General features: G+C 49.6%; 10 protein-coding genes across 10 annotated transcripts; 5 read left to right on the forward strand and 5 right to left on the reverse strand.

Annotated features, from left to right (window-relative positions):
- Positions 1–221: 221 nt before the first annotated feature.
- ASPSYDRAFT_1109422 (WD40 repeat domain-containing protein) lies at positions 222–2,623 on the forward strand. The gene is made up of 2 exons (XM_040839920.1): positions 222–2,145; positions 2,204–2,623. Exons 1-2 carry the CDS (start codon positions 500–502, stop codon positions 2,430–2,432), a joined length of 1,875 nt encoding a protein of 624 aa, XP_040700815.1. The 5' UTR covers positions 222–499; the 3' UTR covers positions 2,433–2,623.
- A 191-nt stretch (positions 2,624–2,814) lies between these two features.
- ASPSYDRAFT_59434 (uncharacterized protein) lies at positions 2,815–3,876 on the reverse strand (the record flags this gene model as incomplete). Its single annotated transcript, XM_040849697.1, has 1 exon — positions 2,815–3,876. One exon carries the CDS (start codon positions 3,874–3,876, stop codon positions 2,815–2,817), a length of 1,062 nt encoding a protein of 353 aa, XP_040700816.1.
- Positions 3,877–4,261: 385 nt separating this feature from the next.
- Positions 4,262–5,008, forward strand: ASPSYDRAFT_155033 (PRP38 family protein; the record flags this gene model as incomplete). The annotated part of the gene is made up of 1 exon (XM_040842419.1): positions 4,262–5,008. The coding sequence occupies one exon, from the start codon at positions 4,262–4,264 to the stop codon at positions 5,006–5,008; it is 747 nt and encodes a 248-aa protein (XP_040700817.1).
- Positions 5,009–5,467: 459 nt separating this feature from the next.
- ASPSYDRAFT_59436 (heme-dependent oxidative N-demethylase family protein) lies at positions 5,468–7,460 on the reverse strand (the record flags this gene model as incomplete). Its single annotated transcript, XM_040849698.1, has 4 exons — positions 5,468–5,948; positions 5,999–6,464; positions 6,594–6,994; positions 7,402–7,460. The coding sequence occupies 4 exons, from the start codon at positions 7,458–7,460 to the stop codon at positions 5,468–5,470; spliced, it is 1,407 nt and encodes a 468-aa protein (XP_040700818.1).
- A 1,261-nt stretch (positions 7,461–8,721) lies between these two features.
- Positions 8,722–9,848, reverse strand: ASPSYDRAFT_91317 (uncharacterized protein; the record flags this gene model as incomplete). Its single annotated transcript, XM_040852468.1, has 4 exons — positions 8,722–8,739; positions 8,790–9,308; positions 9,406–9,668; positions 9,722–9,848. 4 exons carry the CDS (start codon positions 9,846–9,848, stop codon positions 8,722–8,724), a joined length of 927 nt encoding a protein of 308 aa, XP_040700819.1.
- Positions 9,849–12,014: 2,166 nt separating this feature from the next.
- On the forward strand, positions 12,015–12,433 carry ASPSYDRAFT_1109975 (uncharacterized protein). The gene has a single exon (XM_040839923.1). It carries the CDS (start codon positions 12,108–12,110, stop codon positions 12,387–12,389), a length of 282 nt encoding a protein of 93 aa, XP_040700820.1. The 5' UTR covers positions 12,015–12,107; the 3' UTR covers positions 12,390–12,433.
- Positions 12,434–14,679: 2,246 nt separating this feature from the next.
- On the reverse strand, positions 14,680–16,778 carry ASPSYDRAFT_59438 (uncharacterized protein; the record flags this gene model as incomplete). Its single annotated transcript, XM_040849699.1, has 4 exons — positions 14,680–14,985; positions 15,045–15,651; positions 15,704–15,800; positions 15,848–16,778. The coding sequence occupies 4 exons, from the start codon at positions 16,776–16,778 to the stop codon at positions 14,680–14,682; spliced, it is 1,941 nt and encodes a 646-aa protein (XP_040700821.1).
- Positions 16,779–16,949: 171 nt separating this feature from the next.
- On the forward strand, positions 16,950–17,757 carry ASPSYDRAFT_1109585 (uncharacterized protein). Its single transcript, XM_040839921.1, has 2 exons — positions 16,950–17,187; positions 17,259–17,757. Exons 1-2 carry the CDS (start codon positions 17,121–17,123, stop codon positions 17,582–17,584), a joined length of 393 nt encoding a protein of 130 aa, XP_040700822.1. The 5' UTR covers positions 16,950–17,120; the 3' UTR covers positions 17,585–17,757.
- Positions 17,758–17,929: 172 nt separating this feature from the next.
- On the reverse strand, positions 17,930–19,912 carry ASPSYDRAFT_91319 (DNA-directed DNA polymerase eta; the record flags this gene model as incomplete). The annotated part of the gene is made up of 1 exon (XM_040852469.1): positions 17,930–19,912. The coding sequence occupies one exon, from the start codon at positions 19,910–19,912 to the stop codon at positions 17,930–17,932; it is 1,983 nt and encodes a 660-aa protein (XP_040700823.1).
- A 3,746-nt stretch (positions 19,913–23,658) lies between these two features.
- ASPSYDRAFT_59440 (putative transcription factor RfeG) lies at positions 23,659–24,632 on the forward strand (the record flags this gene model as incomplete). Its single annotated transcript, XM_040849700.1, has 3 exons — positions 23,659–23,778; positions 23,881–23,925; positions 23,985–24,632. The coding sequence occupies 3 exons, from the start codon at positions 23,659–23,661 to the stop codon at positions 24,630–24,632; spliced, it is 813 nt and encodes a 270-aa protein (XP_040700824.1).
- Positions 24,633–25,602: the final 970 nt, after the last annotated feature.

Below are 25,602 nucleotides of genomic sequence, written 5' to 3' on the forward strand. Positions count from 1 at the left end.
CAGGCATAAATGCGGGCTGGAAACGTGACTGACGTCGGAACAATAAATGCGATCACTTGAACTGGAATTGCGACCGAACTCCCAGCTCTCTAAGACCAGTCACTCCTTAAATACCATATTATCTGTCTCTTCAGTCATATATCTCGGCTACTCGTACTTTCTGCCCTCACGCGCGACTACCCCATAACTTTGGGGCCATGAGATTCTGATATCCGTACCACTTTCTCCGAGGTCGCGAACGAAACAACGGCCGCTTTGCAGCAAGGGAGCAACAGCGCGAAAGTCCAAGTGTTATAATCCCTTTCTTGTTTCTCTGTTGGTTACCAGCTTGCCGTGGTAAATCTATTCTCAACTCGAGCCACGATGGCCTCGCTCGTGGAAGATGAGGACGACCGAGATCTCGCGGGTGAGTCTCCTCCGCAGATCATCTCACAGCCGAAACGCGAACTAACTAGTCGTCAATGTGCTAGGCTCACCAGATGGAAGCTCGGATAATGAGATGGAGGATGCACTCAGAGATGCGGACGAAGGCGGGGGTGACAATGAACCGGAGATGGACGTGGATGGCGACGCAGACGACCAAGATGCGCAAGATGCGGACAGCCCCTCAAATGCGAGCCATGCATCTGAAAATGCCGGAGCAGCAACCCAACAAAACCCCGATGTCACGACGACCGCTCCCGTTCCAAACAATGCCGCAACCGATCTATCTTCTGTTTTTCATCCGAACGTGCGCGCCGAATGCCTAACAGCTTCTAGCTATGATATAGTACCCACGACAGCTGCACCACACAGTACCTCGATCAATGCCATAACAGCGACGGCCGATATGAGATGGGTATACAGTGGAGGCTCGGATGGATACGTGCGAAAATTCAACTGGGTGGATTCGATCAACAGCAAGCTCATGTTGACTGTGGCGCAAAGGCACCCGTTCGTTGATAGTGTGATAAAAGCGGGAGTTGTGATGACATACTGGGAGAACATGGATGGTAGCGCATTGTCACCAGTTTACTCACTGGCTAGTCAAAGCGAAGGGCTCTGGTTGTTGTCTGGCTTGGAATCTGGCAGTATCCGACTGCAGTCAACTCGGCATGACGAAGGCAAAGAGATCGCATTATTACAGCAACATACTTCAGCGGTGTCGGTCTTGTCTTTGACGTCCGACGAGAAATCATTACTTTCGGGTAGCTGGGATAAGCGGATCTTTGATTGGGACCTCAACACAGGTCAAACCAGACGCGTCTTTGGGTCGAGAGCGAGTCAGATCTCAGCGATCGAGCTACGTCCTGAATCCAGCCTGCCAATCCCAAGAGACACATCTGAATTTCAACAACCCAATGGAACTTACTCATCAAACAACCAAGCAAGCGCGGTTAACAGTTTCGATTATCTGGACACATCCAACGAACAGGGCGAGAACGGTGCTACAAACCCGCAGGCGGGGTCACCAGCAGACTCACTCTTTGGGGGAGCCGATTCGTTGTTCGGTGATGCCGATGGAAATGCTGCCGACGGTATGGGGTCGTCGACTAATGCATTCGGTATCGACGACGATGATGAGTTCGGAAAAGCACTTGCCAACGGCGGTCTCGCTGACGCCGATGCTCCTGGAGAACCAGACACCCAGCCAAATGGTCTCTTCAATAATACCTTTTCCTCCAACGACGGCGGCGGTATGGAGTTAAATACACCGACAGCTGCCCAACAGACAAACTCTCAGCCAACAGAGACACCGAATAACCAGCCCCAAACCCAACCATTGGCCAACGGCCTTCCTCACGCTGAAGAATTAGAACAGCCCTCACAAGACCAGGAACAGTCTCAGCAAACTCCGTTCGAGGCAACTAATGTCACCGATAATACCTTCCTTGCTGCATCAATAGACGGTACCATCCGGATATGGGACCGACGACAACCGTCCGCGATCGCCCGCATCACCCCTCGCAATTCTCCTCCTTGGTGTATGAACGCCTGCTGGTCCCCAGACGGAAATTACATCTACGCCGGCCGTCGAAACGGCACAGTTGAAGAATACAGTCTACACAAAGGCCTTCGGGAACCAGAACGGACCTTCAAATTCCCACAGGGGAGTGGACCAGTTACGGCTCTCAGGGCAATGCCTAACGGTCGGCACCTCATTTGGTAAGATCCCTACTTATATCCAAGCAAAACTTTTCCAGCAGCTAATAAATCTCCCCAGCGCATCCCACGATATCCTCCGCCTGTACGATCTAAAACACGAACAAGCAACCCGCCATTCGACTGTTCCCTTCCTCATTATCCCCGGCCATCGCACAGGCACAGTTTCGCAGCTGTATGTCGACCCAGCGTGTCGCTTCCTCGTCTCCACAAGTGGTAATAGAGGATGGGAAGGCAGCACGACAGAGGTCTTGTTGGGTTATGAAATTGGCGTTCCTGTTGCGCGGTAGCGCGCATACACCCAGTTCTATAATATCATTCGAATTCTCTTTTTTGCATTGCTTCTAAGGAGGTGATACTATATGTACTATACAACGTGTTATTATACTGCTGCTGTGTACGTCTTCGGTGTTCATTGTGGTTTGATATCCTCATATATAGGCAGTTGGACAAGATTAATATTTAAGATTGCTATTTGAGACTCAAATAGGTTCTTGAACTATGGTAATCCGCTTGTCGTTCAAATCATATATTCGTACTCGTGCACGGAGTATATACAAACACACCCATATCCATAAACATCAGAAACGAAGATATATCACTGGCGCCACCCAAAAATGCTCAATATATATAAACATATGTTAATACCCAAAAGAATATTCGACAATAATTTCAAGTTTCATCATCATAATCATAGATTGATGCCACATTGTCCAAATCAAGGCCTTCACAAACTTCATATTGTTGTGCTCGCCAGGAGCCAAACAATGGATTGTTTTCCCATTTCACCCGATTTTCATGGTCACGTTCAAAGACGACGTATCCGGGGTTCCCATCGGAGATTCCTTCAGTATCTGATCCCGACCGTACGCCCCAGGTCCCAGTGACGATTCCTCCGAATCCTTCTAATGCCATATTGGGGACATGGCCTCGAGCTTCGACGTGGCCGTGCTCAATATTATTAACTGTAACGAGGTATACAGGTGGTAGAATTGAATCTCGCTCCGCACGCAGTGGCATGGATCTCCACGCGTCATTGTTGTATGACTCGACTCTACTTTTGTTGTGACGGAGAGGAAGGGGTCGATCAAGAAGCATGGAGTCTAGCTTGGCGGAGTCAAGGAGAAGCCCAGGCGTCTGAAGGTAGAGTACACCATCATACTGCATGAATTGAATCTGGCCTAGGCGGAGGAGCTTTGTGTCTGTCGTTTGATAGCCGGCTGATGTCGCTGCTGTCATGTCAATGGGTAGAAGCCATATGTCATATTTAAGACTTGCGGCCCGAAGCAGAGACAGGGCCGTCGAGACGGGCTTTGAGGGGTTCATGATGTCCCAGTCTGATGGGTACATAAAGAGGCGGTCTTGTATAGCACTTCCGTTCGTAGAGAGTTGTTTGAAGAACAGAATAGCAGAGCAAATGTTGGAGGGGTCTGGGTTGGATAAGAGCTGGAGGTAAGCATAATTTCCCTCTGCTCCTGGACTGGCTTCTGCTTTCACCTTGGGCAGCTCATCTTGTAGTCGCGTTCCGGTGTTTGAATTTGACAGAAGATCTTGACTTCTTTTGTTGATATTCCCGGCCGAGGCATGACGCTCTGGCGGTCGAATAACATGTTGGATGGTCCGAACAGATTGTTGCTGTAGTGCATAGCCAGAGAGGAATAGTAAAAATGTAAAAATTGAAACCACTCCTGTCGATACAATGACAGAAACTGTAGAATGTGTCAAGAGCACCATGGCTACTAGTTGCGCTAGTATGGCGCACGCATATGTCAAGGTTTGGTTGCTTTGGCTGGTTGCGTAACTCAACAATACCCAAAAAAAAATAATAATATAAAAGCCAAAAACTAAAGTGCAATAATGATAATGACAATACTGAGATGCAGAGGTGGACAAGAAATCAATGATGATCAAATGATGCATATACTGGGGTCGAGTGAGATCGAGACCTGACTGTTGATGAGATCTGGTTGTCGGTGCGACTATCGATAAGGGATTCCTTGGCATCTAGATCATCCACGTGACCCCATTTTCTTGAGCTCTTTCCAGCACCAACCTTTCTTAACCTCGTTCAAGTCTTGACTCACGCTCGCCCATCTCAGGCGCCAACAAAAAATTCGCAATGGCCTCACACCGCGCCGATGCTAGCACGCTCCTCGACAACCGGGGTTACACCGGTCCCCTTGTGCGCGGCCTCAATCCCGCAATGCTTTTCGAGAAGGCTGTTCGTGACCGAATCACAGAGTCCTACTATTGGAAAGAACAGTGCTTCGGTCTGAACGCTGCAACTCTCTGCGACCGAGCAATTGAACTATCCTTCATTGGCGGAACATATGGAGTTTCCGAGAAAGCCTCGCCCTTCCTTTGCCTCGCTTTCAAACTCCTCCAAATCAATCCAGATCGCGATATCATCATGGAGTATCTGAATTTCAGCGACCCTGAACTCGAGTCAGAAGGGGGAGAGGTGGATACATCAGCTGAGGAACGAGCACAAAACAGTGTGGTCAAACATCGCGGTGACTTCAAGTATCTCCGAGCACTTGCGGCGTTCTACGTACGATTAACTTGGGAGCCGGTCGAGATATACAAGACGCTGGAGCCGCTTCTTCTCGATTACCGAAAATTGAAAAGAAGGGTCCGTGACTCGTTCGTCCTAACGTACATGGATCAGTTTGTTGACGACCTGTTGACAAAAGATCGTATGTGCGGTACCAGTCTATGGAAATTGCCATCCAGGCAGCAATTGGAAGATCTGGATCTGTTGGATGAACGCGAGAGCCCGATAGCCGACGAATTAGAAGAAATGGACCGAAGCGATGACGAAAATGAGCATGCAAGTGACGCCCGCTCCCGCTCTGACGACGATTGAAGACGACCGGTCGCCTTTTGAGCTCGGTTTTTACGGTTACGAGCAATACTCGGGTAATAAGGAGCCCCCAAACTGGGAATCGCACCGGGGCCGACTATATTTAACAGTCAAGCCGTGCAAGTGAACTGCTCATAAGCAATGACACCCGCGGAAAATCTAAACCGCACACCTTGACTGTTGGAATATTACTTCAATTACTGGACTTCATCAGGTGCATGGCCTTACTGCGCAATACAGCGCATGCCCCTCGCCCCCCAAGTCCAGGCATCAGGACCCATCAACGCGCACACCATCGCTAAGTGATGTCAGGGGCCCAGTGGAATTTATGGTCACCATGTACGCGAACGGTTGTGTTAATCATTTGAACTCTCAATGATGGGATCACCCACCGAATATGAAACCATATGTGCACAATAATGCTTCTTGTACAGAACTTCTAAACATGAATGACTGCTCTCTTTAAAACCCTTGCTGGCGATGCCACTTCGCATCCCAATTCTTGAACCATGGACTGTCCTCTAATGTAGCCACCTCCCAGCCTTTCGGAGCAAGACCATTCTCTTCTTGCTCCCGAGCCCATTCTTCGAACCTTTTAAGCACCACATGCTCTACATGCCAAGTGGCCTTATATTGGAGCAGATTTTCCTTTCCCTCCTTCATGATCTTTGCCACCAGCGCTGGAATACAAGGCTCGTCGCGAAATTCCGTCACTGGTGTGAACAGTGCTTTGAAGTTGAAAATGATGGCGCCCGAAAGAGGAAGGCGACGAAGAGTCTGCCAGTCGACTCGCAGATGGCAATCCTCCAGCGAAAGATTGGGATCTTGGAACGTCCGAAGCTTCTCATGAGGATCTCCAGGGGGCATGTACAGAGGTTCTCCGATCTCGAGGCCCCAGGATCCTCGCTGGATAGGCTTATCAACCGGCATCTTCGTGAAGAAACTGCACAGGCATTAGGATGTTCTTCACCCTAGTACTTAGATTCAACCTACCGATCCATAGAGAATTTCATCTTCTCTTTATAGTCTGGAATAGGGTCATGAATCTGATGGAGTTGAAGCCCAATTTTGCTCCCAACGTTCCATCCCAGAGCGGAGCAGATCACACCTGCGCGCAAGAAGTAGTTTCCAGTCTTATCATCGCGCAGCATAATACCAAAGTCCTCAGGGACATTGTCCATGATTATCTCCAACGGAGGCTTCGACCTAACATCGTGCTCCGTGCCGAGGATTTTGTTCTTTAAAATCCGCCTGTCAATCAACGAGAAATACTGGGGATACCTTGCACAGAGAAACTGCAACACCATTTCCATGAGCTCCTTGCACGCCAATTCCGACCCTGGAAGCGATCCCAGAACACTCTTGCCGTGTTTCGCAAACAGCTCCTTACGCTGAGCGATTCGTTTTCTGTATGTATTCTCAAGCTCAATCCACCAGTCAGGCTCCAGCTTCGTCAGTGCTACAATGCAGCGCAGTCAGTCAGCTTTGGCCATTTTGCGAAACGTCAAGCCCGCATTCATATGACCCGTGTTTCATCCCCGCAATTACTTTCTCGGTCAAAGATTGAGACTTGGTCGGTGAAACATACACATGGTTTGATGATAACTCCACCTAAATGGCCGGTAAGGCCTAGGCAACGCCCTCTCAATGTCAAATCCATCATACGCCTCGGGCAAGGGTACGCCACTAAGTGTTGCATAGTCAGGAAAGTCGCCCAGGGCTTTGACATCGGCAACCGAGAATCCAGTCGGCGTGTATCGCTCCTCTTGGCAGTCGCGGTAATCCTCTATCATGGGCAGGATGCGCTGTCGGACTTCGTCCTCGGTGATTTCTTTGTACGGTAGGCCTATTGTTGCAAGGGCATGGCGACGTTGTGGCGGTAGGACATCTACGGGGCTTGCAGGTGTCTTTTGCTGCGAGGGCATCTTTTTCTCTGGTGAGATTGAGCGCGGTGGGGTGTGGCTTGTTGATGCCCTGCGGTTGCGTATTCTGTGGATTTCTGGTATTCCAGCGCTGGATATGAGGAGGCATATAGCCGCAAGGGCGACGAGGGCTACTCCAGCCCACCATGGTTCATCATGGATGCTCAGCACATCCATGGTGATAACTGATCATACGAGTGGGAGCTGCACAAGACAGAAGGAAAGGTGAAAGACAAGTAAGTTAGTAGACCATGGACAAACAAAGATAGCCAAACCAGAAGGTTGAAATGAACTCAGATGAATTCTTTTTCTTCTCTCATGTATTCATCCCAAGCGATATCTCTCTCCTTTTATCTATCCAACCCCACTCGCAACCCCCAGATCATTCCCCCCTTTCAGCAGCAGGCACGCTTCGATAATCCCCGTAGAGAATCATAGTCCATCCTACTATTAGATATCCAACTTACCCCGGACCCGGTCAACAGAAGGGGAAAAGAGACGAGGTGGCGAGAGCGAGCGAGAGGGGAAGCCATCGAGAGGCTGGTGATGTCCATTTCCCGTTTGGGTAAAAATGTCCCTGGAGCCCTACTTGGTAGGGCCGGGCTTCTTTCTGAGATTACTTAGTAAGAAGGTTCCTTATCATGGGGTTGGGTAGGAGGATACCTTGCGTTTTATTGCTTGATAGAGCTTGTATCAGCGTGGAATGACCCTGGAGTCACTATTTTAGTGCTTCGACTGTCTATCTCTGTACCTTCGTAGACTTATCCATTGCGCACCACAAAGCCCACCTATCAGGTCAAGCAGATAACAAAGACAGAGCACATACTGCACACATACATATAGGTATTGCGAGCATGTAAATATAGAAAGAAAAACAAAATATGAACCATCAATGGCCAAAACAAGCGTCAGCAAAAAAGCCCATACTTAAATAGATCTCTCCGGCTCATCACCCTCAGCGTCAATAGATATAAATCGCTTTCTTAGTACTCTATTCACCGCTGATTTACCACGAATGAGTCAGTATGCCTCAGTCCCTCAACCACACCAAGGAGACTGTCCAGCCCTAGCCAGCATGACAACTGGTATAGACGATAATACCCTATCCATGCATAACTATTATGCAGGACATTAGTGAAGGGCAATCATACGCAGCTATATACAAAGAGAAGTCAAGCAGCATTTGTTGAATAGATGGAGAGGCTATCTTACTTACGAGAGTGGATAACTATGTACATCATAGTATGCAGGACAGTACAGGGGCCCACAAGAGTCGAACATGACCGCAAAGACTACAAAACCACTATCAAAAATATGATATGTTATATGTATCTAGGCAAACTGCAGAGAACAAAGTGTGGTTTTCACCAATATTATGTTAAGTCTCTTTGGAGGATATTAATCGGAAAGCTTTTTCGGGTTCTCTCTCTCTCTCTCTCTATATAGCAGACAATTGGCGCCAGCCTACTAGATTACAAAGGCCCTCTATGCGTGATAAAATGGTGGTTCTCATTGCCAGCAGTGATAACTGCGTTTTAGAATGTACTATGGGCAGATCAATTGAGTTGCGGTAGTAGTAAATCAAGTTTAAAATGCTTCCATTATGTTGGTAATACACTAATCGAGACACGCCGAGGAGAGATGATGTTTTAAAAACGATCCTTCTCCCCTAGATCAATAACAGTTTATGTGACAAATGGGTATCATAACACCGCTGTTTCGCCGTGCAAAAAATTCGAGTAAAGATAGGGAAATTCGATGCATGATTTCAAAGTTCAGGATAGTTATCGACAATTAGTCGGGGTTGGTAAGCTAATGCCAAGTCAGTGCATGCGTAGATCAACAACCACGGAACGACTTACCCGGAGAACCGGCCGAGAATAATCTTCGTTATCTTGAAGAGAAACATCGCTGGCGCGACGACCGTTTGGATATAGTAGTGCGCCTGTGTTCAAACGGTTATCCGTGAAGGTTGGCATGCGATGCGGTGCACTGGATGAGCCATTGGATAGGGTGTGACTGTGATTGTCCGCGAAGACCCCCTTGCTGCCGGCATAGCTCATCCCGGAGCCCTTGCTCTGCCTACCGTCTATCGAGTCGTTCTGGTAGCCGGCGTCCTGCTGAGCACGTCGGCGCTTGACGAGGAACAGGATAATGGCAGCCACAATCAGGGCAATACCACCGACAACACCGACAACAATTCCGGCAATAGCTCCACCGCTTACGCCGGACCCGCCATCATCACTTTTCGAATCATTGGCGGTATCTGCTGCAGATGTTGAGCCGGCATCTCCAACTGTCACTGTTGTTACTTGGCCGCCATGGGTCTCAACTACGCTCGAATGGGACGTACTGGTAGAGGTCTCGTCGGAGGTTGAAGACTTCACGTAGTTAGTAAACCAAACCAGCCAATTCAGAGAATGTGGATGGATATCGATAGGGTGGATGTATTGAATGAAGAAGATAGAATGTACTGACCGAGTCGGTACTTGATGTTGACGACGCGCTCGCGGTCCCCGAAGGGCTGCCGATCTGAACATAGGCGTATAGCCCTTTCGACGCACTACCACACGAATCATCCGGGAACCCGGGGCAGCCATCGTCACAATTTGAAGTCTGTACATTATCATCGTCGTTGGGGGCGATATCAGAGCACCAGCAGTTTTTCCCCTGTAAAATGGCAAATGCACTACCGCTGCAATGGGTCTGGCAGTTACCATTCGATTGGTAGATGGAAAAGTCTGGACAACATATTAGACACGAGCTGTCTGTAGCGGGAGAAAGAATGTCTTACTTGCAGCGCCCGAACCCGTGCTTTCCGTGGAGCAATATGTAAGGTCGCTGGCGCTGTCGGCAGCAGAGATCCAAAGGGTAACCCATGCAAGCACGGCTCCCAAGGGTATTGAGAATAGGTGATACATAGTGGTAAACTGGTAAACTAGTCTCGTGTGAGATGCGTTCCAATATTGCCCCTGAAGAGCGCTGTATATAAAATTTGCTTCTCCCCTCCCGGATATGAACCGAGATTCACAATCTCCCAACTACTGTTTCAAGACAATCGGTCGGGTTCACAAATTATCCAGCAACAGCGTCCAAGAGTATCGAAAACAAGGAAGTAGGTAGGATATTTGTCTATCGAGTGTGTGCGATCCGGATGTGATTATTATAGTCGATTGAGTGGTAGTGTCCCGCACTCGAAGGCCTTTTCCTCTTCAATAGTCAGCAACAAATCGAAACATCTGTAGCTCGTCAAGCGAACGAACCTGCGAGTTCGTCAAATGGTCCCTAGAGGCTGTTCAAGAATTTGTCCAACTAAAAAGCGGGCGTAATATTCGACATGGGTGAAACGAAAGTCCAAGACGCCAGGATCAGGGGAGTGCCTCCAACATGATCCACCCGGCCAGGAGAAGTGAGAAAGCAGCAAAAGCGCCAGGCAGTGCCGGATGGGAGAGAAACGAAAGGGAGGTTGAAAACGAAAGAGTATAAGATGGGAAACAGTATTGGGGGAAGTGAGGAAACAGAGAGGGAGCAGTGAGACAAGAGACAGGGACAAGAGCCGGGTTTGCGAGCACGGAAGAAGTTATCGTTACTGCATACCTCGCTCGTACTAGCCCCGTACACAATGAGTGCGGGCCCGTTTTGTTGTCCCACCGGGCTGGTAATTCTCATTTAAATGCATTGCATCATGGCCTTCCCAAGCCACAGCCGACTGCGCCGTCGGGAGCAAACTGGTAATCTACTAGAAGTCCATATACGATAGTCTGAGCTGCTGGGTTCAAATTATTAAGTGAAGAAGCCATCCTAGAGCAACTGGAGATGTAGTCTGCCTATTGTTGATGGTCGGCTGGTAATGGCGTAGTACGACCTAAATTAGCCACATTATTTACAAATACCGACTCTCGGATCAGTGCGATCGCGAAGACCCAGAAATGCGAACCACAAAATCACGCCCGGTGGCACCAATGAGCGCAGAAAACCGGACTTGTTTACACTTTGACATCTTCAGCCAGGGACTCGACTCAATTTCAAAAAATATTCCACAGGGGCAATTGGCAAGGTCGGAAGAGGGAGCAGCGCAGGTCCGTAAATAGCATCAGGCACAAAATGAATTATTGACCCCAGCATCGTCGCTGCGTCACCGCCACAGCCACGCAAATAATTTATCGCCGTTTGGGCAAATTAAAGGGATTGTAATAATATGATAACCGGCAAATAATAACAGCCAGGAACTCTGTTTTCCATTTCGGATCATTATATGGCCCTTGATGTGCCTTGGAATGGGTGACCCAAAGGGGAAAGGCAGCGAACCGGGATTCCACGAAACGAGGATCGACGACTGCAGGCGCCGACACAATCCTTGGAAGTTTGGAAGTGGAAGTTGTCAAGAGTCAAGGCTTCCATGGAGCGTTTTGAGACAAGACCATCGTCGCAGATCGTGGTCCTTTAATTGGATGATCTGGCGTCCGGATGGCGGATTTGCAGCGGCCGCGAGTATTTTTGTTACCAGACAGCGTACACGGTGTATTATGGTAAATAACTCCTGCCCAGTTTGACCACACTCGCCACCGCACAGGGCTTCTTCTACAAGTGGAGAGGTGTAACACAAGTGAATGGCGAAGTCATTATGAGGATGTGCAAATTGCATCTGGCTCCCAGAATTTTGATACGCTGCCTATTCTCCGGATTGAGCTTCCCAGTGGTGAACCAACCCAGCGCTTCCGTTGCGTTTCCATGGTTGACCGTTCCATGAATCCAGATTCCATGGATATACAGAGTACAAGGCAAAAAACAAGTAGCATTCATGTGTTTACACCACTCTGCCGAGTCATCTGCCTGACATCCCTCCTTCGATTTTAGATCGCTGTCCATCAGCCGATCTCCCTCAGAAGGATCCAGATCTCTCGTTGGCCTATAAAGCCAGTTTTTGTCGTTCCTATCGACAGTCTCCAGTCTTGACAACGTTGTGCGCTTCAATCTCTCATGCAGTGAACGCATCCGAAACAGGGCAGCGCCCTGGCAACTTTATCCTACTTTCGAAACGCCATCAAGCTTTAGATGGCAGAGATATTCAGGGGTGATGACATGACCGCGCCCCCCTCCGAACACCCGGCCTTCGTGGCTACTGTTGATGTTTCCCTTGACGCTGGGCTGAGTTGTCTCACAGCAATGCGAAACAGTCCATGTCCTTCACAAGCACATGCAAGATATGCAGAGATCTGCCAAAAGTACTTTTGATAATACGTACTTCGAGAGTGGGCTTGTTCTGCCACTCACGAACAACCGTTGGCCCGTTGCTATCACAGACTCATGTCTTTGGTCAGATGGCCAGTCGCTTTGGTTCAAATCCAACAGTAGCGCGAGATGGCCTCGTCCATGTGCTTTTGGGCCCGTCCTTGGGTGGACTGATAGCCGTAACCCCGCCTTTCACAATCAATCAAAGAAAGAGTCAGAGTTCATGTTAATCTTCTAATTGTATGGTCGACTTCGCTGCTTTCCTTTCTCAGGCTGCCAACTATACCGGTAATGCACATTGCGAGGGGAAATAGAACATCAGCAACTGATGTCCCGCCACGTACATGGGACGAGGTCAATGGGTTGACCATTCATATGCATTGAATGGACATCGGCACACCAACCAGCCACTTTCCCCTCCCATGACACGATATGTGGCTGGAGATGGAGTCCATACAAATGCACAGCAAGCTCTTCACTGTATTTTGAAAAACCGAAGTTTATCGAGTTTCTCCAAAATTCCAACATCTGCGGCCCCATCAGGATTAGGAAGAGGTCCTTGTTATTTGCCGACCTCCACACTTGATTCGGTCGTTGCTCGCTTCTTTGCCATCGAGGCATCATTTATATCGCCGTGTCGTTGAATAATGGCCTTCCTTGGGACTACCTCAGTTTGCACCTTGCAGCTTTAGCCGAGCCGCTTTTCGTCTGTGACGACACGACTTCCTACAAAGGCCGGTCGATCAAGATAACACAAATCGCAATGACCACTTTTTCCACCAAACCAAATAAATACAAGTACATAAATATAGCACCTCAACAGAAATATCGTCCTGCATCCATGACCCAGTAAAATAGACGAGGCGTTAATATACAGCCCACCTCCACCACACTCAGCGGATGACGAATGCTGATCCACAAACAAAGGGCCGGAATGGAATGGACATCGTCCCATCGACACTTATCGCGCAGTCGAGACTCGAGAAGCGAGAGATTTTTAAGTTTATTATTATTGATTACACTCGAGAACCAGATGCGTCTCTTTGGACGGTTATCCGGAAATTGCAATTCCAACGTGTTTATCTGCCGGATTTGTGAGTGTATATACTCTATACACATTACAGAATCGCCTTCTCTCTAGGGGCGAAACGGCATAAACAACCCAAGCACTTTCCTCCTTTCGAACAAGTCACACTCCGCAATCCATCCAGTCATCCACCTTCTGAGTTTGAAGGAATGCATATAAGCCGCTGCGGCACTGCGTTGCCTAAACACCCCCCTACCGTCCTCATCTCGGTATTCCGTTGGCTGATGTCAAAGTAATGGAGCATGGACCCTTGCCCCTCAATCACCTTTATCAATATTACTGGAACCGTACTCATCGTTCCTCAAGCTCAAGGTCGGAAACTTGACCCCATATCCTTCCAGTCCCGGCTCTCACCGAGTCCCGACCGAGAAGACTAGAGAGTCAACGCCCAACGGCACAGCCTGACCTCCCCCTCCTCCCTCTATCAGAATTGTCAGTCCCACTTCGATCCGGTCCCGGCCGCTCTGGAATCTGGGATCTGGATAATCCGTGCATACTTCGGTCGGTCTCGGCCTTGGTGCCTTTCCTGTAGCTCTGCTGTAGTCCACACATACTCTAGTTATACCAACTGGTCGAAGGTATGTATGCTGCTGGCGTTGTTGCGACCTTTTCGCCTAGTTGTTTACGAATCGAGTTTAGAGAACTGGATACCTACTTTGCTAGGTAGTAGTTGACAAGCTAACTACCCACCCCGAGCAAAAACCGAGCGACGACTAAGCTAGGGGCTTATGTAGCTATTAGGTATGGGGCGTGCGCTGTAGTTTCCAATAGTTTAGACCTAAATTCCAGATACCAGGAAAGTCACGAGCCAGGGGACTCGCGAGTCACGACTCATAGTCACACTCAACACCACTGCTTTTGGTTATAAAATAGGTATCATGGCGGGGATACTTCCAGGAGGAACAGCCGGCTGTTCGGAAGGGAGGAATGTGCCCGTGTGAATGTGTGCTTACCTTTCTAGCCGAGCGTTACGAAACAATAATGTCGTGGAATTTTTCAGTCGCGGTAGGTATCTATATGCCCGTAAGTATAGTTCTGGGTCTGACGGTGATAGTAATGGATGTATCCACTACTCCATCAGCGGATATGCGTTGATCGGGAGTTCGTGTATAGAGATGTTCTATGATTCGTCTGGTTTCATCCCATCGAACAGCTTGGTGAGACATTGCGGACACCCTTCGTTAGATTTGAGATATAAATCCTAGACATACTGACGTCCTCGTTTGTTATTTTTAGAGAGTCATTCGTCATCGCAATATAGGCAGATTTTTATGTTGCGGTATCTAAATACGATATGTTGAGTTATTTTTCCATAATAATAATATACCAAGCATTCGAGCCTGCGCATGAGCATCGCTTCCAGGTCTAGATTCGCAAAGCCCGAGTGATCGTCGACGTGAGGAATGTCGAATGTCAAACAAACAAGACACCCTCTACCACCGACCCGGACGACCTCTCCAGCGACCCTCTACAATATCCTCCTCCCGTTCATATTCGCGCGGCCGTTCTCTCCTCCGTCGGTCATCTCTTCGCTCATCCCGATATTGACGCGGTGGCGGGGGTGGTGAGGGCGGCACTGGAGGCGATGGAGGCCTCTCGGGGAGTATAGGAGTTGACTTGTTCGGTGATCGCCTTGACGAAGGGGGTACGGAGGCACGCTCGCGTTGGATCTGCTGGATGCGCCGGCGGCGCGCTCGTCGGATACCGTCAGAATCCTCAACAAGGGAGTTTACATCCTCCTGCAAGATAATAGTTGTCAACTTGGGGTTGGAAGTAGGTGAAGCGAACAAATACTCACCGGATGGAGGTAGGAGAAGATATAGTAGACGGTGTCCATTTCCTCATACTCGTACCCTGCACGTTCAATTGCTTCCTTTACAACTAGATCCTTCGTTATTTCAGTCCATAGGCGTTCGCGACGGTCTCTGACTCCGATATATCGCGGCCCAACTTTGCTCCGTGGAGTATCGCCCTTATGCCGAGGCTCTATCATCTCGTCTTCAGCTGGACTAAATTGACGATCTTTTCGTCGGGGACGCCTCGGGTCCTCTCTAACGTCGACAGCAGGTAGTTCTTTTTCAAGACTGTGTTTTGACTTGGAGGGAGCTTGGACAATGGCCCAGTCATCCATAGCGTCACTCAAAGGTGAGCTGCGAGAGGGTTGGGGGTCTCGATCTCGGTATTGATCCTCTTCGACTATTTCACGCTTTTTGTACGAAACCCGTGGACCGACTTGTTCATCTTCGATGAGGACGTCCCTGCTTCCAACTTCTGATCTCTCAACTACAGCCGCCGGTTTTCCCTTCTTCCGTCGCGTATTATGTTCCTGAGAGGTGAGTTGAAGTGATTCTCTACTTCGTTTCTCGATCCCAACCTCTTCCTTGCCCGCGTCTTCAGCTCTTTTTCTATTATAGGGTTATTATACGTAGTTCAAATAAAAAGGACTGTCACACGTACCTATGCCGAGCTTCACGTTCATTGAGGACTGTTTCCAGATCTGGTACACGAGGAGGGGTAGGTGGACTGGGTGGGCGAGGTATTTGAAGCGGTGGTGCTGTCGAACAGTAAGTAACTGTAGTAAAATCCCCGCGAAACCCTTACAGTGGTTGAGAGATTTATGTCTCCTGGGTGACTCCTTGTAGATCGGCGGGACTGGAACTGGTAGAGGTACTTTGGGAAGCTCTTCCTCTTCAGAAGACCCAGCAGATTCGGGTGACGATGATAGTGAGGAGGGCGTTGCTCGCCTTCGCGTAGAATACTTCTGTCTGATAGGATCTGGCCATGCCATCCCCCTTCGACCGTGTTTCGGAAGAACATCCAACTCGCTTTCATCGGTTTCGTCGCTCTCATCATCCACAATGTCGATATGATAATGTGACCGACGATGTGACCGTGGAGCGGCATCGCAGCGCGGGCCTTTCTTATCGCCAGGAAATGCTTCCATCGAGCGGCTGTTCTTAGGGAAAGCACCGTCATCATATTCTGATCTTCTCATGTGTCTTTCGTCCTTCACGCTTTTACTGCGTGGCATGGCCTCCTTGCGGGCACGGTAGTCATGCCGAGGCATCACAGGTCGTTTCTTCTTGCTAACAATCTCCTCCACCACATCGGACTCACTATCCGTGTAATCCTGGGTAGAATCCGCATGAGAAAAGTATGCCTCTTCAACATCAGAGACCCTTTCGCGCCGCCTTCCACGAGATTTTGACCCGCGAACATCGTTCGCCATATCTTTGTACTTGTCGACTTCCTCATCGCGATACGCATTTAGATCAAGCCTCGCAAGTCGTTCAGCAGCCAAAACGTCGTCTCGTAGATACTCGTAGCCTCCGAGGGGAATCTCAGGCTTCGCACGTTCTCGGACATGGTGACGGTCGAGCTTCTCAACAACTGGCCCATGCCCACGCGGCACCCGGCGGCTATAGCGTGCGTCGCGGTCAACTAGTAACCGATCTCCCCTAGCTCGCCTAGGATACACCTCCATACCGTCGATGACATCGTCGTACTCAATCGGACGGCTTCGGCGGGGCATCTTGGGATGTGAGAAAGCGGCACGGAAAAATGGCAAGTTAAGAGATGATTAAAGCAGCGCTGGCCCTTGCACTTCACTACTTGCGAAAAAGGCACGGAGTTCGTATGAGGCTGTGGGGCAGGCGTTGGATGCTGTCAGGATGCCGCGTACCCCACGGCGAGAAAAGACAACAATTGGTGGAGGTGCCGTGGCTGCTGTACTGCTAAGTATACTTCTAGAAGGGGGAGCAGGAAGTCGCAATCATTGCATTGCAGTGGAGAGATGGAATGTCGCAGCTGAGATGCTGGATGAGCTGGTGAACTGTTCGCCTGCCTGAAACGAACCCCGCGGCTGTGCCAGCTGATGTCACACCGCAGTAGTTTGCCTGGTGAGGCATCCTTCCTTTTGTACCTACAGGCTACATTATCTTGTGCGTCTGAAAATGCGCAAACTGCGTCTTTTGAAACCTATTGGATGCTTTGCTGAGTGTACCGTAAACAGGGGGGAAAACACTCAGGTACTGGGGAGATTTCCTACCACGAACCAGATTTCAGTATTTGGGTACCATACCCCCTACACTGCCTTGTTACGGAATCCGGCCCTCATCAAATATTTCCAAAATTTACATTTACTTGTTTGTCCATCATATAACTCCAATAATCTTCCTCACTCTTCCAATATCACCATACCCGTATGCAGGTGCTGACCGCAGCACGTGCCGCCGCCGTCGTCATTGTCAACGACACGGTCGAACATGGCCTAAACCCACCAGGCCCAAGTTGCGAGAGCATTCTGGCGGTAAGACAAAAGGGCACATGCTCGTATAATTGCAGGATCTATATAAGAAGACCCTCGTTCCAAGCCTCGTAGCTGTTTCTTGGTCATGCCCGTTCGTAAACAAATGTTAGGTGGGCAACAGACCCTGAGTGGGGCGTATTAGTACGTAAGATCATGAAACTGCGACTCCCGTGATATCGAGTAGAAGATCATGAGTTCAACATATGAAATCTTCCCCAGATCCAATGACGGGAAGGAGCTTCAGTCTTTGTTCGTGTTAGTGGGAATGAGTACTAGCACGGCTAACACCTAGAAAGCGATGTTCCTTTCCCGTAAATGGCGAGGCGATGGAAAGACGTTCTCATCGGTAGTGACTCGGGTAAGTTTGGAGAACCTCATCCAAAACTGAGCCGAGTTTGTCCCTTTTCCGATTTGCCTCGTCCGCCGCGAGGTTTCGAGCGGGAATTCGGTGGAGCCGCCCTGTTTGATAATTGCGATGTTTGGGAATTCCTGGCAGCTTGCATTTCCTCAATTTCAAGATCCTTGGCATAATGCCAATCATTGTGTTCGTCCTTCCCATCAACCTGTATGTTCTTGCCGCATCGAGGGCAATCGTAGACGCTCCAAGGCGATAGCTCTGTCTGGTCATTGGGTAAGTCATCTCCAAACAACTGGGAGTTGTCAGGCTTGCATTCAGACACATTTGCTGGTTGAACCTGTTTGACTCCTGGCTGCTTGTTGAAAAATCGCCCCGGTCCGTTGTCTTCGAACTTCCTCCGCTTCTTGGCTGATTGTTCAGCTGATAACTCATCCATTGTATGAGTCAAACCAGAGGGTGCCACATTCCTTGCCTGGTCGCCTCGCAATAGGAAACCATCAATTGCTCGATTTTTGGACACTCCGTCCTCGAAGCCACCGACACTCAAAGACAGATTCGCACAAGGCCATGCACTCCCATATATAGCAACCTGTCTAAGCAGCGTCTTCCCAATGTCGAATAGCAGGTCTTCGTCGATAGTGGCCGATCCAGGTATGGGCAGCTGTCGGGATTTCACCTGAGCGCCTTGCCGATGGTGCAATGCAGCAGTTTTCGGTCGACGCTTATGCTCAAGCACACCTTCTTCAACGAGGCGACCATATATGTCCGCCGCGAAAATGCGCAGCCACTTGTCGGCTTGGTCGAGATTGTTTATACTCGGCCTGAACGACTTTGCGGAAAGCATGGACTTGATCTGCGTTCGGGGGTTGACTTCACTTCGGTCCTCTCCGCGGATTACCCCGTAAAGCCAGGCTGCCGTGTCATCATTCAGCTTGGCTCGGAACTGTTCCAGGGACACGCCAAGGAGGTCGCTGACTTGTTCTGTTCCAAACGCAGCACTGACCTGGTCACCCAATTTACCCCCAAGCATTCGAATCTTGGTGAACCTGAAACCGCCAAGAAAGTTCTGTATAGCACGATTCCTGACGATTGTTTGCTTGTTAGGTTTGTTTGTCGCGCTCCCCAGTTTCGCCATCATCTTGTTCTTAGCAATTCCAGCGGAGCACGTGTAATTGAGCGTATTCCAGACAGCTTTTCTGACCGATCGAACAATCTCAGCCCCAATAAGCATGGCGATATCATCCCAGTCTGGGTCATCGACCTCCGTCTCGTTCTCATCCAAGTCAACCAGACAGTCCTCCGTGTCCCACTCCAGTGCAGTAGTAGGTGGACAAGGCAACGGTGCAACCCGATCATCACCGTTCGGTTTTCCACGTAGTTCGGGATACCGCTGGAGCAGGACGCCAAACACCAATGGTGAGAGGTCGACAAAGACCTCGTCGATGCTCGCTTTCTCGACTAGTGCTTCTTGTATGTTGCTCTGGCTACCCAGTCCCAATTGATTTCCACTTATCCCTGTATACCAGCTCGCTAGCTTCTCCTTAATCATCTTCAAGACCTTCCGCGACTCGGCCCTGTACGGGTCAAGGCAAACCTTGTCCGTTCCCATGTTTTTCCATGCATCCTTTCTATACGCCCACTTTCCGCCCTCTCCCTCCCGAAATGTAGCAACATGCTGAAGAACAATATCCGGGCATTTAGTCTTCGCGTCCTTCGCGGAGATCATCCGCGTAATCCCAAAATCTCGCGCCGGGTAATTGATCGCAATCAACGAGTCCCATTGCCGCACTGCGAGTGGTGTCTCGCGCGGTGTTCCCAGTCGGACCATTTCACATTGTGCATAGAAGGCATCGAGGTCGATATGAGCTATTACACGAATCTGGGACGCGGTTGACGCCTGTCGGAGGAGATGGAACTGGCGATAGGTGTAGCGAGAATGAGGCTTTGCCGAATCGCGGGACGCGGGCGACGCGGGGAGTTCTGGGGACGAGCGAGACATTTCGGAACTGGCGATAGAACGTACATAGCGGATTTAAATATGTATATAGATCATAGGAGTAAATTTAACTATACGATGAATTAGACCTCAGGGTTGGGGGCTCTTGAGCGGCGCGCCGGCGAGACACCTGAATTTTGCGGAGAGGATTCACTGACGTTGTCGAGTTCTATTCCCCGGGGCCAAGATCTTAACTTTCCTAATCGGGTTAGATACTTTCCGCTCCATAGTGCATACCAACCTCTTAACATGGCCACCTTTTTCCGACAAGGATGTTCTGCCGCTTATTTCAATTACTTTGCACAATTAGACAGAGCCCTGTAGAGACTATATGAGGCATCCAAAGTAAGACTAGTAATTTTTGCCAGTGACGTCTCATGAGTTCATATAATTCCCGCTGGGTGGCGGCTTCCTATCGAGGTATCGTCCAACTACGTGCTTTCCTAAATGGTATCGTGGTAGTGCCTGCAGTCAGCTCTACTTAGTGGCAAGAGCAACCTACGATCAGTTCACCAGGTAGGTGCCTTAAACCGATCGCACCTTCCTATCTGGTCGCCATCTCTAAAAGGAAAGCGAAGTGCGGTAAGTTTGTAAGTTGCTTCCTAGACTGAACAACACTCCATCGCGCCTTCCTTAGGTTATCCATGAGAATATGGTGCTCGGTATCATAAATTTGGGCATTACTCTCTCCAGTTACAGGGTAAGTGCGATGCACTCCATCCGTACCTGCCTAACCCGTTCCACTCAGTAGTAACAAAATCGTTAGGGCCAATAGTTTGCTGACCACAAGAGAGCCTAAGGTAGGTCAAAACGGCGCGATGTCGTATTACTTGAATATTGGGTTTTTACCAGAGACGTCTCGGGCAGGGCAGCAGTCAAAGATACCTTGAACCACGGAAAACAAAGTTCGAACGAGGCGTATCGAGTGGACAATTATTGGGCCTGGCATCTCCTCAGTCGTCGTCGGACTATTAACATCAAACCGATTCCATATGTGTTACGTATGCGCATTGGCAATTCATCAAAATGGTCGGTGAATCGTGGCCACTGCCGAGGTTGCGCCAGGCATATAAAAGCTTACGAAGAGTCCAGATGACCTCATTTAGGTGCCATGCGAAGTCAAAGGAAGCTGACCTTGCACAAGGACAGGCGTCGTTATGACAAAAGATCCTCTCATTCGAGACTGCACCCGTGAGCTGCACCAAACGCGACTTCCTGTGGTAGCTGACTGGTCAAAACTGGCGCCTCGGGAAGCCTGAATGAGACATGAGGAGTGAGGCATTATATGTGAGCGTATCCACACGCGGGCCGCACGGTTTGGGCCTTCGAACTGCCTAGGAGGCTACGGGAGACATAACAAAGTGTACCATGGGCGGCGAAGCCACCTGGCTCTATATCCTTCGAACGTAAGATGCATCTTACTCCCTCGTCGGCGTGCTCCGCGAGAAGTACGTGAGCATCACGAAATGAAACGAGAGAATTGTGCCGTCAGTGACGCGCGAGCCTGACCAGCTGATCGATGACGAAGAAGCTGATATTATGATAGCCGGGCGGGAAGAGAAGGAGAAATGCGAAATGGCGTGGCCATCTGTATTCTGACTGCCGGTTAGAGTCATGCTCCAGGGTCAAATCAGCAGCCTCATCCAGGGTCATACTAGAGGGACATTGGCTAACTAAGCAATGCTAGTTTGCTACCATGTCAAATAATAGAAATGAGCTTAATGAGAAAGACATCAAGACCAGTGCTAGGGAAAGTGTCGTCACCAGACCAGAGGATATCCTCGCCAGAAAGCGATTGGAGAACCAACGCAAGGCTGAGGCCGGGACCCAGCAAAGTGGACGGCCCGGGCGGGTTGGAGCCTTGGTTCGCGACCGCAACAGAATCTATAAAGGTTTAAATGACCCAATGAATTATCGGACAACGGAGATAAAGAAAAGCGGACCATTCGAGGCAGCGGCAGGGAAAAATTATGGAGGAAACTGACGTCTGACGAGTGCCCAAGTCGCCACACGCATGACTGCCCAATGCCCAAACCTCCCCTCCAGCGCCTCACCGGCTGGATCACAAAAAGCATTGCTGCCACCTCACGGGTCACAGCTGGAAGCAGCTTGAGCAAGCAACGACCACTCTGCGGATGGTCAGAAGCTCTTGATCATGCAGAATTCACTGCATCTGCACATCCCCTTCATAATCGTATATGCGCCCCGCATCAAGAAGTCGATATTGATTCCTCAGGATCCTGTAGTAATGCAGTTCATATCACGTAATCCGCAGATCGTGTATCCGCAATAATAGCTGGGGAACCCAGTTATTTGCTTGTGGTTTCATAAGGGAGAAGAAGCAAAAGGAACCTTGATTGATTTGCTCCCGGAGTCTCGCATCTCCGGTGCAGGCTGTCTTCAAATCGAAGGCTGGACAGCTGCTGTTGGATGATTGATAGATGAAGTAGGGGCTTGCTTGCCGTGGCACCTGGTGAGGCAAGGATGGTCACCGAGGAGGCAAGGTATCTCTCTGCTCCGCGTAAAAGGTTATCTATTGAATTGATCCTTGAAATCGCCGTGGGAGAGGAAAAAAGCTTGTTCTGTTTTCTGGGAGATATCTGCTCTTTTGGATTCGAAAATGCTCCGTCGCAGTCAGGTCACGATCGACTCTAATTCCTCCAGTCGAGATGAAAGACGGCTAGCGTGGTTATACTCCGGAGTGGAAGTACTTTTGCGGTCCACGGTGATACCCTGGCTGATCGTCAAGGCTTGGGCCTCACCCAATAGAATGAACCAGAAGGCGGGAAGAGGCAGCATCGCGACACAGGCGCCAAAGCAAGTCGTGGACCATCAACGTCGACACTCGACGGGGCTTCCATGGCCAAGCACCTAAGCCTTCTTTGTCCGCCCATGCATGCAAATTCTGGCGTTGTCCTTTGGCATCGTTGCGGTGTGGTGTGGAGTCTGAGACGAAAGTCGTGGCACCAGACAGGCCAGCAGCCCAAAGCCGGCCCAACAACAGCCCAATCAATCCTTCCCGGAGCACAGGCGCAAAACCCACACATGTGTCTCCCCTCGACCTTTGCTCCCACCTTTTTCGCCCCCTCGCCCTTCTTCAGCGCCTCTTATCTCGCCGACCCTCGTCTTTTCCTCTCCTTCTCTTCACGCTCTTCCCTTCTTCCCTCTTCTCCCTCAAAGCCTTATCTGGCATCTCTCGCCGGCTTCCAGGTAGCATAGTCTGTACAAAACACCACTGGAACTGACAGACGACCGTGAAAGCTGGACTCCCCCTAGCCCCTCTTCTAGTCATCTTCCATCCACGCCGTTCTCCCGTCTTGTGGTCTCCATCGTTGTCACCTCGACTCTTCACATCCGTCTACTGTTATCCTGCGACCTGGTTTCTACTGGATATACTCAAGGAATATCACTTTGCTCTCTGACAGAACCGTGGACAAGAATTCATCTTCCCGGATTTCTTTGTTTTCGTTACCGCTTGGGATCCCATAAGCTCCAGCTGGCACTCACTCTCTCACGCCTTGGTCCCGCTTGGAAACTTGTCAAATCAAAAGTCAGATTTGCTTTATCTACCAGCCTTGGTTATCCGTCCTCATAATAATTCTTGCCTTGTTGAAGAACAGCCTGAGATTGATACAATTCGCCATCATATTTACCTGGACTTCCCGGATTCTCTCTTCCCTGGAACCCCTCTGGATATCTGGACCATCTTACTTTGTTAAATAAACACCGGACACACTTCCCTGGACACAATGACTAGCCGTCAAAATGAGTACTTCATTCCCGGAGATGGAATTAGCCGAGAGGTAATCCAGGCCGATATCTGCCGTTACCTTGGAAATGATGCACTAGTAAGACCTGGAAACCATAATGTCCGTCTCCCCGATCCTCTGCAATCGACCGCGTACAAGTGCCAAACAAACTGGTCTCGATGAATTAAGCGCCCGCATTTTTCGTTACTGACTTCTAAATAGGGTCGTGGAGGATTTTTCATTCGAGCTTACCGAAACCTCACATCAGTATGTGACCTCTGAAATCTATACTTAAGAGGAGTCAATCTAACGTGGTGATATTCTAGGAAATGATTGCTGATCTCAAAGCCGATTCAGCTCGATGGGAGGCAGATGTGAGAAGTCGGGCTGACCAAGGCTACCCTCGAGGTAGTTACATCCAGGACTACAGCTACCCCCAAACCAGCCGGGCCACACCAAACTATCCAACTCCTATGGGAAGTATGCACTCTGAAATGCCCCAGGGTCAGCGTCCTTCTCCTCCCACAACCTACGCTGCGGCCCCTCAGCAGTACGCAGAGCAATATCACCAGGGTGGCTACCCTTCAACTTCAAGTCCGCCATACTCCAATGCTCCCTCATATCCTTCAAACCATTCAGGCTTTGCGGCCGGCCAGCCGTACCCTCCCCAACATATCCCCTACAGTACTCCAAGCCAACCGCCAGTGACTTCTGAACTCCACCCGTCCTATACTTACGCCAGCTCCGGTTATGGCTTCGAGAACGGGAGAAACAATGCCCCAAGATACCCTGGCCCTGGATATGATGCCGAATCTGATTATTCTCCCGTTACTACCGGAATGGCATACCCTGCCACTACTGCCCCTGACCCACGGATAGGAATGGAACCAAGATACACTCCGGACTCTGGATATCCTGACCGAAGTAGGCCGCAGCCAGCAAGAGAAAGAGAGGCTCCCCGCCGGACACGGTGATTATGCATGATTTCACAGCCCCTTGCGAGCACCAGGTATTCGGCTAGTACCGATACCTGTGTTTCCTGCACGGAAAGTGCCGCGGGATTAATGAATTTTACGCCATGAATTTTCTTTCCTCTGCCGATCATACCCTGGAGCCTTTATGGATCTCTTTCCTTTTCTGCCTACAGGAATATCATGCCGGAAAAAAGTGTGCTTAGTGTCTTTGTTTCGGAACCGATTGCAGCCATGGGGAAACGAACCTTAGATTACCGGAACTTGCTCTATTTTCCTGGACGTTGTGCGCGTCGGCGTTGATTGTTATTACCGAGTGTCTCCATGGACATCGGTCGGTGTTCCACTGGATATGTCCCTTACTCTTTCTTCTCAGGGAGGACCGCATTGGCGTTCTAATGTAAAGAACCACCAAATGTTTGTGATGCTTATGGAAAGGTGGCTGTTTTGCTGGTACATTGTAATGTTCACCTGATCCCTGATGTCTTTTTATCTTCTATCATGTCGCCGTGTCAGGCAACTGCTCCTCTCCGTTTTGGTCTCTTTCGTGGTCTACTCCCAGCGGTTTTTTTTTTTTTGGTCCGACTTAATCGGTGCCTCCTAATATGTTTCGAGGGGCGTTTCGTTGTCACGACTTGTTAAACTGGCGGGGTTGAAACATACCTTGTTAGTGCGGGCATTGATGATATACGGTGATGTAGATACGAGCATATACGGCGTTTTCTCGTTCTGATGAAGTTCACAACGGTGTTTTAGTTAATTCAAGAATCTGCCTACCAGCTCATTGAGACTTGGCCAATGTCTAACGTTGTTTGTTTTTCCTCCAAGCCCCCTAAGCCACACATACTAATTCACTGGTCCTTTGCACCACGACCTTGTGAGTTTGCAGCCTATATTACATGTTTTTTCACCCCCAACCCCCAACCCTCCCCCTGCCCAATATATTAGAATATTTTTATACCACTGTTGAGGC

This window comes from Aspergillus sydowii (genome assembly GCF_001890705.1).
Source record: "Aspergillus sydowii CBS 593.65 unplaced genomic scaffold ASPSYscaffold_8, whole genome shotgun sequence".
NCBI lineage: Eukaryota > Fungi > Ascomycota > Eurotiomycetes > Eurotiales > Aspergillaceae > Aspergillus > Aspergillus sydowii.

Coding starts and splice junctions, on each gene's coding strand:
- ASPSYDRAFT_1109422 (XM_040839920.1), top strand. CDS start 500: ATGGAGGATGCACTCAGAGATGCGGACGAAGGCGGGGGTGACAATGAA. Junction 2,146..2,203: donor AACGGTCGGCACCTCATTTG/GTAAGATCCCTA, acceptor AAATCTCCCCAG/CGCATCCCACGATATCCTCC.
- ASPSYDRAFT_1109975 (XM_040839923.1), top strand. CDS start 12,108: ATGTCCTTCACAAGCACATGCAAGATATGCAGAGATCTGCCAAAAGTA.
- ASPSYDRAFT_1109585 (XM_040839921.1), top strand. CDS start 17,121: ATGTCACACCGCAGTAGTTTGCCTGGTGAGGCATCCTTCCTTTTGTAC. Junction 17,188..17,258: donor CCTACAGGCTACATTATCTT/GTGCGTCTGAAA, acceptor TACCGTAAACAG/GGGGGAAAACACTCAGGTAC.